Genomic DNA, 14046 nt, shown 5'->3' with positions numbered 1-14046 from the left:
TGAAAGAGCCCAAGTGAAATGATACCTGCACAAAATCAAATTTTCTATGCAGATCTGGAAAAAAAAGACTATTATGGAGTTTACCTTGCAGCCAATCACAACATGAAATATTTGCTAAACTGATGACTTCAAGAAATATAATGGATATGGAATGGAGAATAATATAGGTATCAAATGAAGGACTGTCTGTATCCCTTTAAATGAAGTGCTTTTGTAGTTTCATAAATGATACTGCTTTTGTAGTTTTATTATTATACGTAGCCCTATGAATGAAAGTACACTATTGATTTAAAGGACACAGCCGAGGACTCTGCACACACTACTCCACACTACATTCTGCATGCCAGACAGAGACACAAGTGTGTAGTATTGACTACAGGACACACACACACACACTTTAGTGTTAAGCACAGCATACACACACACACACACACACACACACACATACACACACGGATCCAGCCCCCACAGTGAGATAGCGGCCCAGCTGAATAATTTCAATCTTCTTATCAGATGGAAAATATGGACAGCACTTAAAAGCTCTGAAGTGTATCGCAGCTATAAATCAAGTCCGACTTCATCGACTCTCCTCCTCCTCCTCTTCCTCTCTTCCTCTCCTCCTGCTTCTCTTGCTGCTGTCATTTTCTCCTCTCCTCCTTCTCCCTCTCTTTAAATGTCTTTCCCTCCTCATCCCTCTCTCTCTCTCTCTTGCTTGAACCTCTCCTCCCCTCTCCTCTCCTCTCCTCTCCTCTCCTCTCCTCCTCTCCTCTCCTCTCTCCTCCTCTTCTCTCCTCCTCTCTCCTCTCCAGTCATTAAGGGTTAACTCTAATTGATGATTGCTGCCCTCCATTGATCGTCTTTGATTAAATGGATCGTCGGCCATCTTGCTCTCTGGCTCTCTCGTGGTTTATTATGAGACTCGGCGCTTTCATTACATTACAGAAAGAGAAGAGAGGACATTTGTTAGCCTTGCTTCTGTGCTGCAGTGTAAACAAAAGCACTGCAGTGGGTGCTAATTTAATTATCTTTGTGGAAGATTTTCTTTGCAGACCTTGGTTTTGCGCTGAAAATGAACCCTTTTGTTTCTGTGTTTAATGCACGTTAGTAGGTTTTTCCTCAAGTATTTATTGTCTTTGATTTGCAAACCCTAACCCAAAAGTACACTGAATCACAAGAAAAAATAGAGTATTATGTCACAGTTTGATCCAAAACATTTAAATGGTGGGTGATTGCGTATAGAACCGAAATGATTACGGGTTAAGCATAAAAAAAGACACTGAAATACACTTCAAAAACTGAGTTTAACCTTCAGATAAGTATTGTATGTTCAAGTAAAGCAGGGGCAAAGAGATCAGTAGAAAGGAGGTTAAATTCACAACTCCATCGCTCCTAATCTCACCACTGCATTTTCGCAGCAACGTGCTGCGAGCGTCAACATCCGGTGTTCTTTTGCCATCACAGACACACAAGGACTAACACTGCTGCTGGCTGAACACAACAGGCAGCTGCAGATCAACAGACCCAAATGCAACAACAGTGTGTGCAGTGTACTGGCTAAAGTTAACAACAAATCCAAGTCGAGATGGCAAAATAAGCAGTTTGACGTCACAGGCTCTAAAATATCAAATTCAAGATGATGCATTTGCCTTAGAAAAGGTTGAATAACTTTGATTTGATACCACATGTTTGTTTGTTTTTGTAATTGTACGGTACAAGGACAGGTTCTGCACTAACCCTGCACAAGTCTATACACAACACTAACAAAAAAAAGTGGAGACGTGTTTTGACAGTGACAGAGCCTGAAAAACTCCTGAGCTGGAAAGATTGTCCTTGATCTTGGAAGCTGCTCCTGAAACTCAGAGTGATGCAACAACACACCAAAGCAACATTTCCGAAACACTCACAACAATATATTTATTATATTGCAGAAAGTTTCTTTGATTAAACGTTACCTAATATCATAGAAAAATTCAGTTTTGTTCTGCTGTAGATTAGAAAGGAGACGTAGCATAAACCACTCAGGAAACATTTCTGTGTTGTTAGATGAAATGGTCATACAGATTTGAGGTATTGTTATTTTAACCTAATTTTGAATCATTTTGTAGACAGTTCAAAACTGTTTTTTGTGACGCCTCTATCCAGTACAATTTTCATGTAATTGGAAAACTTGTGACTTTGCACTACTTATTTGTCTTATCATACATATTTGTGGAACGCAATGCAACTTGGGTATTTTTAACGAGGGTCGTCTGCTTTTTGAAAAAGCTTTAATAATTTACCACATGCAGGCACACAGAAGTATTCTTTGTTTTCTGAAAGAGGAATAAGCAACAGCTTCATGATTTTCTGTTGTGTCTTCCTGCAGAGCTTCCTGCTCCTCTGAAACACCTTCAGACTCTCGTCAAACTCTTACTCAACAAGTGACTGTCAGCGTAAATCCCCGAACACCTCCTGCGTTTGTTTTCAAATATTAAACATGTTTGGTTTCATTTGATATTCAGCAAAGCCGAGCATTTGTGTCCCTTTTGATTTTCCGCTCGTGATTTACACTTTGGCTTAGTGTGAGCGCTGAGGAAAGATGACATTTTGTCTCCGAGCTGTCAACTCTGTCTTCATTTCCTCTCCGGCTTATCCCCGTTTTTTCACTGCCAGTCCAACAACTCGTCCCCTTCACACTCTCCTCCTCCCTCGCTCCTTGTCTCTGCGCATCATTCTGTTAATTCAGCCCTCTGTCTCATCATTTCCACCTGTTTTTCCAGGAGACATGACTGTGTCGGTGTTTAGATAAAGCTTCTGTTCAGAGGGAGATAATAGAGAATTCAGCGTTAATGGAACATCACCTCCGGCAAACTGACAAAAAGAACATTTCTGCTTTTAAGTAGAGTTTAAACATCCGGCAGCATTATCATTTTCTGTTTCCTGGAATCAAACTCTTCCTCTGCAAATTCACTCGCTTCAAAATGAGACATTCACACTGAAAAACAGGACACCCACTGAGACAAAATGATTGGCTGCATGAATGTAAAAGTGAGTGGTAAATGTCTTTGAAGCTGCCATCTCATTACAAAATAATAACCTCTATGGAGGGTGTCTTTTTTTTCCTTTTGAAACAGAATTCATTTCAACAAAATGGAATAATAGGACACTTATTCATTGCAAACCATGATTTGATTCTAGTTTATATAATGGAAGCAAAAGCAAATCTATTATATAAATTGTATTTTTTTTGCACGAGTCTCTTAGGCAGCTGGTCTAGCCTCAGGACCCACCACCAACTCCTCAAGGAGAAGTCACAACCAAAATATCTGATATTTTTCAACCAGTGAGATTTGTAAATGTAAAATTTGTAAAAAGGAGCAGTTTGGACCTCAGTCGGTACAAAACAACATGACAGAACTAACAGATGGAACAACACTAGCATGTTTTAAAAGTGCTTCATAGATTTTTGACACATTCACGACCCATTGAAAATGGCTCCACGACCTACTTTTGGGTCCCCGCCCCACGGTTTAGAACCAATGCTCTAAAGTTGAAACAACAACTTCTCCTCCGTCAGTTGTTGTCTTTGTTGTGGTTTAATCCATTTGACAGAATTTTGTTCTGATAGGTGCTTCCAGCATTTTAGATAAATCAGAAATTCCAGGTAATGTTTCTCAAGTATTCATTATCCTTTTAAACTGGCACCAATATAATTATATTCCATGAATTATTTATTTTCATCTTTTTCATAAGCTTATTGCTCATGCTGAGATAAATGACTCTCTGTTACATAACTACAGGGTAGTTTAGTTTAAGCTGCTCATCATTTTATCTAGGATGAAGGATAATGTATCGTGATTAAAATGAATGCATAAAAATAATTGTTTTTATTGGTTAGGTCCTTTCTTCCATTATGTGCAAATTATTGTAAATGACACTAAGCACATCTGGCACCTGATGCTGGTTGAAAGCCGTATTGGGATCACAGTCTTCTTCTTCTTCTTAGGGTTAGCAGTAGAGACCCTTACTGGTTCCTGAACTGTGGTTGGGTGGATGCAGGTGTGTAGGTAGTGTGTTCCTCCCAGAGAAGCTCAAAAGTACAAATTAAGTCACTAACTCCTGCTCCCAAAACACTAGACTACTGACTCCTTAATGTTTTAAGTCAGTCGTTTGGATACTGTATGAATCTCTAAAATTTAAAAATATATGAAATGGGGAAAAAACATGAAATAAATTCAACATAAGGAGATCTCAGACCACTGCCTCAATGTTTTTAATCAAAAGAACCTTTACCTGAATATATGAGCAGAAAATCTCAAGGTTAGTGTTTACCTCCAGGATGATAAATCAAAACAACTTTGGTGACCACCTTCTTTTCTCTCTCTCTCCCCTCACCACCCCTCCCTCCTCCTCCTCCTCCAGGTAAATTCACCTGTATCGAGGCTCGCTTCCACCTGGAGCGTCAGATGGGTTACTACCTGATCCAGATGTACATCCCCTCTCTGCTCATCGTCATCCTGTCCTGGGTCTCCTTCTGGATCAACATGGACGCCGCGCCCGCCCGGGTGGGTCTGGGCATCACCACCGTGCTGACCATGACCACGCAGAGCTCCGGTTCCAGAGCCTCCCTGCCCAAGGTGAGGACGAATCGAACGCATGTTTCAGTACCAGATGTTGTCATTAACAGACATCACGTACACCTGGCCAGAGAGCTCAGGCCTACCTCATTGAGGCTAAACTGAGTTTTGAAGAAGACACAGCAACAACATTCTTACATTTGTATTAAAAAAAAATCATATGTTTGCCATGAAGGGAGAGGACGGCTGCAGAAGGTCAAAGAAAACAACGCAATGAGTGTTAAAATATGGGAAAATAAGGAAAAAAATGTGAAGGAATAAGAGAGCAACAGTTTGTGCAGGACACTTCAAGCTCTAAACAAGCTGTGGGAATTGAAAGACAGGAAATATAGATAATAGAATAAATAGAAAAATAAAAAAAAATGGAACAAAGGAAGAGGGGAATAAAACAATTAGAGATAGGGGAAAAGACAAGGAGTCTGCTTTTCACTGACAAAAATACAGTTTCAGGGAAAGAGGCCTAGAGACGGAGGGAAAGGGAGAGGGGGAAAAAAGCGGTGGACGGTCAAAGATGAGAAAAAAAACAACTTCTAAAAAATGAGGGAAATCTTTTCCTGTGGGGGATTTTCAGATTAAAGAAGGGAAAAAAAACGGTCTGATTTTGCGTGAGCCTGTAGGATTGTATAATTATGTCCAGGGAAGCTGTAATCCTCCCCACAAACACGCACATACACACGCACACACACACACATATGCACGCACACACACACACACATATGCACGCACACACACAAACAGTTTGTTGACATTAGGTGCTTCATGCGCTCTAAAAATTGAACAAGTGAACCGTGATTCCTGTGCAGTTCAGCTGTCACAATAATGATCACACAGCACAGCTGAGCTTAGGTGGGCATACTGTGCTACACACACACACACATACACACACACACACACACACACACACACACATACACTCACACACTATCATCTGAGTGTGTGTGATTGATAGCAGACACACATGCCTAACACACGGCTCTTAAAGGTGGGCTGTAACATGTCAGGCGAGCAAGGAGTGGAGGTTAGGAAAGGAGACAAGGAAGGGAAAAGGAGAAGAGATGAGATTTATAAAACAAAGCAGATGATGTTAATGGTAGTGCACAGGATGCTAACAGTGGTTAACTCAGCAGAAAAACACCTCAAGATCCAGGTAGACATGATGTATAAACAAGTCAAGACACACCAAACTACTATTCATAATACTGCAAAGGTTACGTAACTTTTTAAAGTGACTGAAGCCAGGTTAGGTGAAAAAATGTCTACCCTGAAAGTGTTCAAAACATAAAATGCAGCATTGGGGTCTGTGTCGGTTAACGGCTTTATTTCGCACTGGATGTGCTCATGACCTCAGTTTCAGAGCACTGGTGCTTAGGCCTACTGTTGCTAGGTTACAAAAGTTAACTTTTGCTTCCCTCTATAGTGACCGTTGTGTCTTTTTAAAATAGATCACTGCGCTCAATTCTTCAAGTTTTTCAAGCAAATATCACCAAGAACAGATGAAAACAATGTAAAGAAATCCTGTCCTGGCATCAGCAGCAGCTCTAGACTTGAAATTGTTCCCTCGGAATGACGAGTCAAATTAGTTTCTCATCCACCATTGTTGTTGAGAAAGCTGATCCCGCAGAAGTCCCGCCGCTTTTCGATGTTGATTGGTAGGTGAGAGAGATGTGAGATTGATGAGCATGGCGGTTTTCCAGAAGTTGGAACTATTCTCAACAAAGAGCGCTGTGACAAACAACACCGAGGGCTTTTTTGTCCTCAAGACGCTGAGCGCTCCAAACGCTGCTCTGCATTGGTTTTGTTTTGAAACGCTGCCGCCACAAAAGGCCTTTAATGAGTAATGTTTCATTTTATTTCATTACTCACATGTAGAGAAAGTACACTTATTAGGATTCAAGGAACGTAAATTATATAATTCTTCTTCTAGAACTGAAAGCTTAAAGACTAGCAAGACTTTTTTTTTCCCTTTATTATACCAGAAAATCTCTTTTACAAGAGAGCCCTGGTCAAGGTAACTCAAAAACACATTATGAGCCAACAACACAATATGAAACAATTTATTTTCAAGGTATTCAACTACACAGTGACCTCAAGAAAAAACAACCACATGCCTCTGTCACCACATCCTTTATTATACTCTCAAACTTGTTAAGAAAAGTAGGGGTGCTTGGTCGTGACCCATGTACAGAGGCTGAAGTCCTCCAAGCGAGCCCTGGTTCAAGTCCAACCTGGGGCTCCTTTCCAGCACGTCATCCACCACTCTCTCTCCCGATTTTCCTGCTCTATCCACCCTTCTAACTGGATAAAGACAATAATCCACCTGGAAATAATCATGATTCGAGATATATCAGTGTCTAATCTGAGCTCTTTTCAAGAATAATTGATGTCCAGGGTGCATTATAAGAAGAGCAGCATGAAACTCTGTAAAAACTCTATTTCAGAAGTCTTACATTTTATTAAAATAGTTTGGTATTGGTTGCAGTTTTTGTGTCAAAGTTCAGAATCAACCCGCAGGACTTGATCTAAGAAGAGAATAAGTAGTGTGACTTTATAAGGGTCATGTGTCCCAGTCTGACATTAAAGTATCCTCTTAATATTTGGTTCTCTTTACGGTGATGCAGCACTTCATCAACAGTCATTTTTTCACTTCATGGAGCCGCTCTCTCAGCCAGTCGTTCTTTTATTCATCGTTCCAAATAGCTGACCAGACACCAAACCAGTCAGCCTGTTACCCAGTCATTCAGCTGGCCGCTGGTCCAGTCAGAGCAGAGTCTCTGGCTCGCTGGCTGCTCTTCTTCTTCTCTGAACATTGTCCTGTGAAGCGTGAGTTCAGAAACTACTGGACTCATTGTGGTTACTTTGGCTCGGATTGTTTGAGTTCATAACCCTCCAGATTTACTCCTAAAAACTGCTGAGTTTTCTAAATGTAGAAAGTGGATACCCAACTGTGACTGGCCTCAATGTTAATCATTGAAAAATCATGTACCTTTCATTATCACTGTTTTCTTACATAATCTATGATGTGTGTTTCACGCAGATTTAAAGAACACACAGCTGTATCCAAACAGAGTAATTTCAGTTTGAAGTTTTCTTCCTTTTGATAATAACCATCTTGCCAATGCCAGATGAAGGAGTGTTTAATCCACTCAGTGAGGACAAGGTCTCATTCCTGATTCTAAAGTGGTCTCTGCAATGTCACAAAGCTACAAATTGACAATAAAACAAAAAGCACATTGGTAAATAATCAGTCTGGAGACATGATGTCCAACAATTTGGTGAAGCCGCTCTCCCACTATCTGTTTCATTTACTTCACTTAGTGCTTGACTTTCCCAGAATGCCTTTCACCCACCTTTCAGAGAAGGACGTTGTTTGCATCGGTAGTACAAAATTAAAGGTTTCCAGGCAAAGATGAGACCATTTAAAATGATTATTTCACCTTTTTATTGACGTCAATTCAGAGCTCTCTCATTAGCTTGGTTTACTCGTGCAATAAGACTAAAAATGTTCTAAACGGAGATGCCCACTGCTTAGATGGACACTTAACAAAGTGATCCGATCAAGATGTGCATATAAATGCATCAAGCATTTGATCAGATTAATCGGACCTGCTCCAGAGTTGTCCCGCTGGTCTACCTCAAGATGTCACTCCTCGCCCCCTCGCTGTGTGCCAGAGATTTAATTGTCCTCCTCTCTCCATCTGTGACGTTTTGGGTGTCAGTTTGGTTTAGTGGATTTCAGCTTTGAGAAACTCTGTGTTTCTACCAATTTAGTCAGGGAATTATATCCAATATTGGGCTAATCTATGAATAAATTTGACACCTAACTAAGACAGAGGTTAACATTTGTAATTTTTCACCAAAAAGGTTCTGAGTACACCAAATGTAATCAGCTCTCATGGATTATCCTACTGGAGTTCAATCTAAATCTTTTTATAAGAAACCTTTATGAACACGTGTGAAGAAATTTCTTGGTAAGGAATTAATTCCCAGATTTTTGCGATATTCCCTCACTAATAAGACCATTGGGAGTTATTGTCTTAAATTGTATTTTGGTGTATACATCCAAGATCAAATCAACCCCCAACTGTATTATCTAGGTGTGTTGGTCCAATTTTTTGGGCTGTTTGGTCTTTATTTTGACAGGACAGAGCAGGGAATGACATGCAGCAAAGGAGCCACAGGCCGGACTTGAACCCGGGCAGTCAGCTTGGAGGACTATTGCCCCCGTATGTGGGGTACTACCTTACCCCTAGGACATCTGTGCCCCTAAATTTGAGAAATTTGACTTAGTGTGATTTCAGTCAGACCAACATGTTGACATGTATTTTGAAAGTCCAGTTTTAGTTGGACTAGCACAATAACACATTTTCACATCATGTAAATGTACTGACTCTGTTAGGGTGCATTTTCCAGTGATAATTACGTTGCAGCCATTACTGTGGGCAATCTACTGAAGCAATCTACTGGAGCACTTCCTTAACCTCATAATATAAAATTAGGGCCTCAATTTAAAAATGCTATTCCCAACTATTCCCATAAAGGCATAATGCTCTGGCTTCCTAAATTCCTTAAATTATCTGTTTTTTCTAGAACAGTCATATTTTATTTAAAATTGGGGTAATGGAAGTTCACTCATCTCTCTCTCTCTCTCTCTCTCTCTCTCTCTCTCTCTCTCTCTCTCTCTCTCTCTCTCTCTCTCTCTCCCTCTTTCTCTCTCTGCCTGGATGACCATCAAACCAAGTGAACCAGTTGACCGTTTAGGCCTCAGCGGTTCTCAGCAGCTCTGGGGGGCTGAATCAGTCGGGCATTCGTAAAAGATAAATGTTTTCATAAGCATCACACTCGGCACAAAATGAGCACGAATTACGACAAGGCCGGGCGGCTGCGATAGGCATTGTGTGTTTGTGAAAGTGATCTAAAGTCGAAGTATAATTGGGTTTGAAACGGCTGATTGTGGGTTTTCTCTCTGTGACAGACGAACAGGGATCTCCCTCTCAGGCTCCAGCTGTAATTGCGTGCAGAGATGGAGAGTTGTAATGACAGGCTGGGGTGAATACACTTGAATAATGGTACTTGGCGGATAGATAGCAATCAGACAATGATCCAACCAGACTTCATTTAGCCCTTATTATCCGTACAGTCCTTACCCTGTCCGTCTAACATCACAGCACACTCTTTAGCTACTGATGTTCAACTGGCTTGCTGCTTCTTTTTGTTGTGGCTTTTTCTTTACATCAGGCTTGTCTGGTTCTTTAATTGGACCCACTACAGAATTTTAAACTTAGCGAGCTTTCACACCTGTTGAAGCTTGTTCCTCCTTGGCCTGGTCCGTTTGACCCGAAAAGTACCAATAAGTACTTGTATTAACTGTAGTCATTGTATATACACAGGCCTGAAATATAGGCTTGCAGCAATGATTGCAAAAACAAATGTGAGGGTTAGAATGTTGCCACAAAGTCAGCTGCCCAGAGCAGTGAGGGTTTCAGTGCCTTGATCACAGGCAGCTCCACAGTGACTCGGAGGTGAATAGCGCCTCTCCGGTTACTAGTGCACATTTTCCACTGACAGGTCCACTGTTTCCCTCGGCACGCACTCATAACAAAAGCTTCTGCTGCCCCTGACAGAGAAGTCGAAGCAGCCCCAGAGAAGTTTCTTTTGAATTCTTATTCAGCATGGATATCAGTATGCCTTGCAAAAACAAAAAAAAAGGACTAGTTTTCACACGTATTATATATGCTTCCAACTTCAAGAGAAACATAGACACTTTGTGCAAACCCAATTATTAAATAATCCCTTCAAATTACTCAATTATTTCCCCCGTCGGCAAACTCATTTTGGACCACTTTGATTTTACACATTTCCATATTAATGAAGGACAAAGATGCATCAGTAATCTTGCTTTATCTGAATGTGTTTTATGCACTTTTTTCAGGATTAAGAGCTCTAATATACATTTGAAGGATTCCAGTAACTGTTTTCATCGGAAGAAAAATATGCAAATGAATTATGCAGAACTTATTGAAGACAAAAGTGGAGGACACTACGGTGAATCCAATGCTCTGTGGAGAAACCATACGCTGTTTTTGTAGTCATCATATACTTGGTTTTATTCAGCACCAAATCATTACTCTGTTATTCGATGGTTGTGGAAACCTTTTTGAAACCTAGATGTTTCTAACCCTCTCCTCCTCCTCCTCCTCCTCCTCAGGTGTCCTACGTAAAAGCCATCGATATTTGGATGGCAGTGTGTCTGCTCTTCGTGTTCTCGGCTCTGCTGGAGTACGCCGCCGTCAACTTCATCGCCCGCCAACACAAGGAGCTTCTGCGCTTCAGACGGAGGCGACGACACATGAAGGTAGACACTCGCCCATGTCTGATACGTTCAGTTACAATCACACTTCTCATCTTTCTGTTGCTTTCAATCTTTCCACCAGTTTTTTTTTTTTTCTTTTTTGGCTTGTGGAAAGAAGTATCGGCTGAATTAAAGAGTTTTATATGAAAGTTAGATGTGGAAAAGTGCTGAATATCTGATAATGAGGCAAGCTTTTGGAATAAAAAAATACCATAGAGGTGTGACAAAAACAAGTTAAAATGGAATTGGAGGCTCATCTTTAGCTCCCCCCTGAAAAAAGATTCTTCAGAGCAAATCCAGACAAGCTCAGTTTTCCAATGGTCCAACACAAACAGATCAACAGTTGTTGCCTTAGTTTCTTCCACACTTGTGTTTATGTCTCCAACCACCAAAACAGGAGAGAAACAAATAGTTTAAAACCACAAATGTGTTTGTTTTTCTTAAGCGAAGAGAGGCGATGCCGCTGGAAATTCTGATACTTTTAACCGTATGAAACTTTAAGCCTGCTGTGGAGGTCCTTTAGACTGTAAACAACAAAACTGCAGCTTTGGATAGAAATCCCTGCTCTCCTCTGTCCTCAGGTCTTTCTGAAAAATTCACTCTGTGTTTGATATTAGCTCATCGCGTGGCAGAAACTCAGGGCATCAATGTTTCATGGGAGTAGCAATGAGCAGATTAAAAGCTGAGCCGCAGAGCAAACACAGACGGCGCTCATCATGGATTCACAGTTTAGGAGAGGACGAAAAACAAGAACTTTTGTTTGTGGACGTACATCATTTACATGTGTGTTTATGTACGACGGAGTCTTTGTTTTTGATCCCTGTGACATGATCCCTGTCCTGTTTATTTCATCCTTAACACAATAGTGTTTCAAAGTCAGCATCTTGCAAAGTGGGAATTTTTAGAAGTCACTTCTACATCTAGCTCAGACTTCAGATTTCTGTCTGATGTTGGAGACAGCCGTTTAAAGATCACTTTCACCACAAGCTCTGCGAGTACTTCTTCTGGTTCTGTCGACTGTACCTCCTGATACTCTTCAGTAGATGGAGCCTGGCCAATATTCAACAATATGGATTCTCACATTTTAGTTTTGTGGGTTTTTTTTTTACATGTTAAGGGCTTCCCCCTTGATAAGTACCACTTACAACCACACGTCAGGAAGAAAAAAAAAAACATCCCTTCAAGTTAAATGTAATGCTCATAAAAAGCATTAAATTAAAGTTCTGATACACTATCTATGGAAACTCCACCTGCTTTAAACATTCTCATAAACAAAATATCCAACCTGAATCAAGTTATGTAGCAGACACTACAAAGTATTTTGTATGTGTGAGGGTCATGTCTGCACAGATCTGTCTTTGAACGTGTTTCTTTGCTCCATATTAAAATTATTTTATAGTCTGAATAATCCGATCTTTCTCTACCGCTGTGAAGTCAAAAACAGATACATCCACTTAAAAAAAATAACTTCATTATTTATTTTCTGTCTGCAAACTGAAGAAGACAAAGATAAAGTGCAGATGTGTAAATATGTCACTCTATCTAATTCCTCAATCTGCTTTGGATGTATACTATAAAAAAAATATAAAGTATGTCGTCGTCTGGTCCTGGGAGGAATGTTTAGATGTGTCACAAGATTTGTAGTCTTTCTTTTTTCTTTTGTTGGTTTCTTCTTTGAAGCTTTTAATCAATCAATGCTGTGTGTCCGGTTGGGGTTATCAGTCCCCGGCTGCTGTATTGAAGAAGAAGTCAAGCTGTCAGGCCTGTGGGGAATATTGAAGTGCTGGTTGATTGTGACACTGCCGGTTTGTGTGTTTGTTTTTTTCCATGCCTCCTCCCACACAAACAGCCACAAGAAATACAAAGCTGAGCCTGTAGTAAACAATCCGTACAGTCCTGGATTTGTGTGTGTGTGTGTGTGTGTGTGTGACAGGGCTGGGGGAGATGGTATCTATAGAGCCGGAGAACATGCATGAGTGCTTTTCGAGTGCTGCCGTGCATTTTGGTGTTGTAGGGCATGTGTTCGTGCCTGCCACGACTGCAGCTGCTTGATTGAGTTTGACATGTTGGTGTGTTCGCGTACTTATAAGGACCTCTTGTCCTCTCAAGGCTGGTAAGGTGACAAAAGGTGCTGCTGAGTTGGGATGTTGTGCCAGGAAGTCGAGGAACTGGTTGTTGTAGTTTAAGGTAAAAAAAAAAAAAAAAGCAGTCTGGATCAAATGAACTTCGAGTTTGGACAAAATGTCAAGTTTTTACAGTCATCTGCAGAAGGATGATTATTTTCAAAACAAATAAATCAGTGTCACTTTTTAATCATTACTTGACCAATTTCTCTTATTTGGCTGAAAATAGTAAATTATGTAAAGTTGACTCAAATTTCCAAATGTTAGATTAAATGGAGCCTTCATGGCTGAGACTGGGACACGCTCAGTCAAGAGAGTTACCTGTTAAACATACACCTCTATGATCTTGGTTAGGCTCATTATCCTGAAAATCAACACCGAGAAAAAAACATAGAAACAAATGAAATCAGTGTCTGACCCCATTAATTATTGTTGAAAACAGTTTATTTGCTTCTTATAAGGAGAATAAATGTATAACTAAACTAAAGTACCTTTAATGCTTTTTTTTTTAAAGCTAATGGGCATCAGCTTTCTTTAGAAAAACCTGAAAATAACTTGTCCAAACTCTCCCACTTCCAATTCCCTTCCTCCATTTTAAAGTCTATGATCTGAATATCTGTTATTCAAAACTACGAGGTAAACTCTTTCTGATTATTATAATCCTGTTATATGATGAACGGCTCGAGAGGTGAAATCTTTTTTTAATCTTCCACTGTAACCTTTCATACTTGTTTTTGTAATCAACCAAATGTATCTCAGTACCCCTTACATGAAGGAGATCCTGACGCCAAAGATGGGAAACACCTTCCATAAATCACAACTCAGATGTGTTTTTAATTGATTTCATTCCGTTTTTAAAAGTCTCGGTATCACTTGGACATATACTGTAGTGATTAAAGTGAACAAAATTGTGAACAAAAACTCCATACTCCCTGCTGTTTATGAGGTAGCAACAAGA

At 40.2% G+C, this 14046-nt stretch overlaps 1 protein-coding gene across 1 annotated transcript in view; it reads left to right on the top strand.

The window, feature by feature from the left end:
* Nucleotides 1-14046, top strand: part of glra1 (glycine receptor, alpha 1) — a 125640-nt gene that overhangs the window by 90605 nt on the left and 20989 nt on the right. Inside the window, exons 7-8 of the mRNA XM_061048579.1 lie at nucleotides 4402-4616; nucleotides 10822-10968. Of these exons, the coding sequence (XP_060904562.1) occupies nucleotides 4402-4616; nucleotides 10822-10968 (362 nt within the window). The remainder of the gene's footprint in view (nucleotides 1-4401; nucleotides 4617-10821; nucleotides 10969-14046) is intronic.

The sequence above is a fragment of the Labrus mixtus genome, chromosome 10, assembly GCF_963584025.1.
Source record: "Labrus mixtus chromosome 10, fLabMix1.1, whole genome shotgun sequence".
NCBI lineage: Eukaryota > Metazoa > Chordata > Actinopteri > Labriformes > Labridae > Labrus > Labrus mixtus.
The sequence above is the reverse complement of the archived record's forward strand: the minus strand, read 5'-3'. Positions and strand labels throughout refer to the sequence as shown.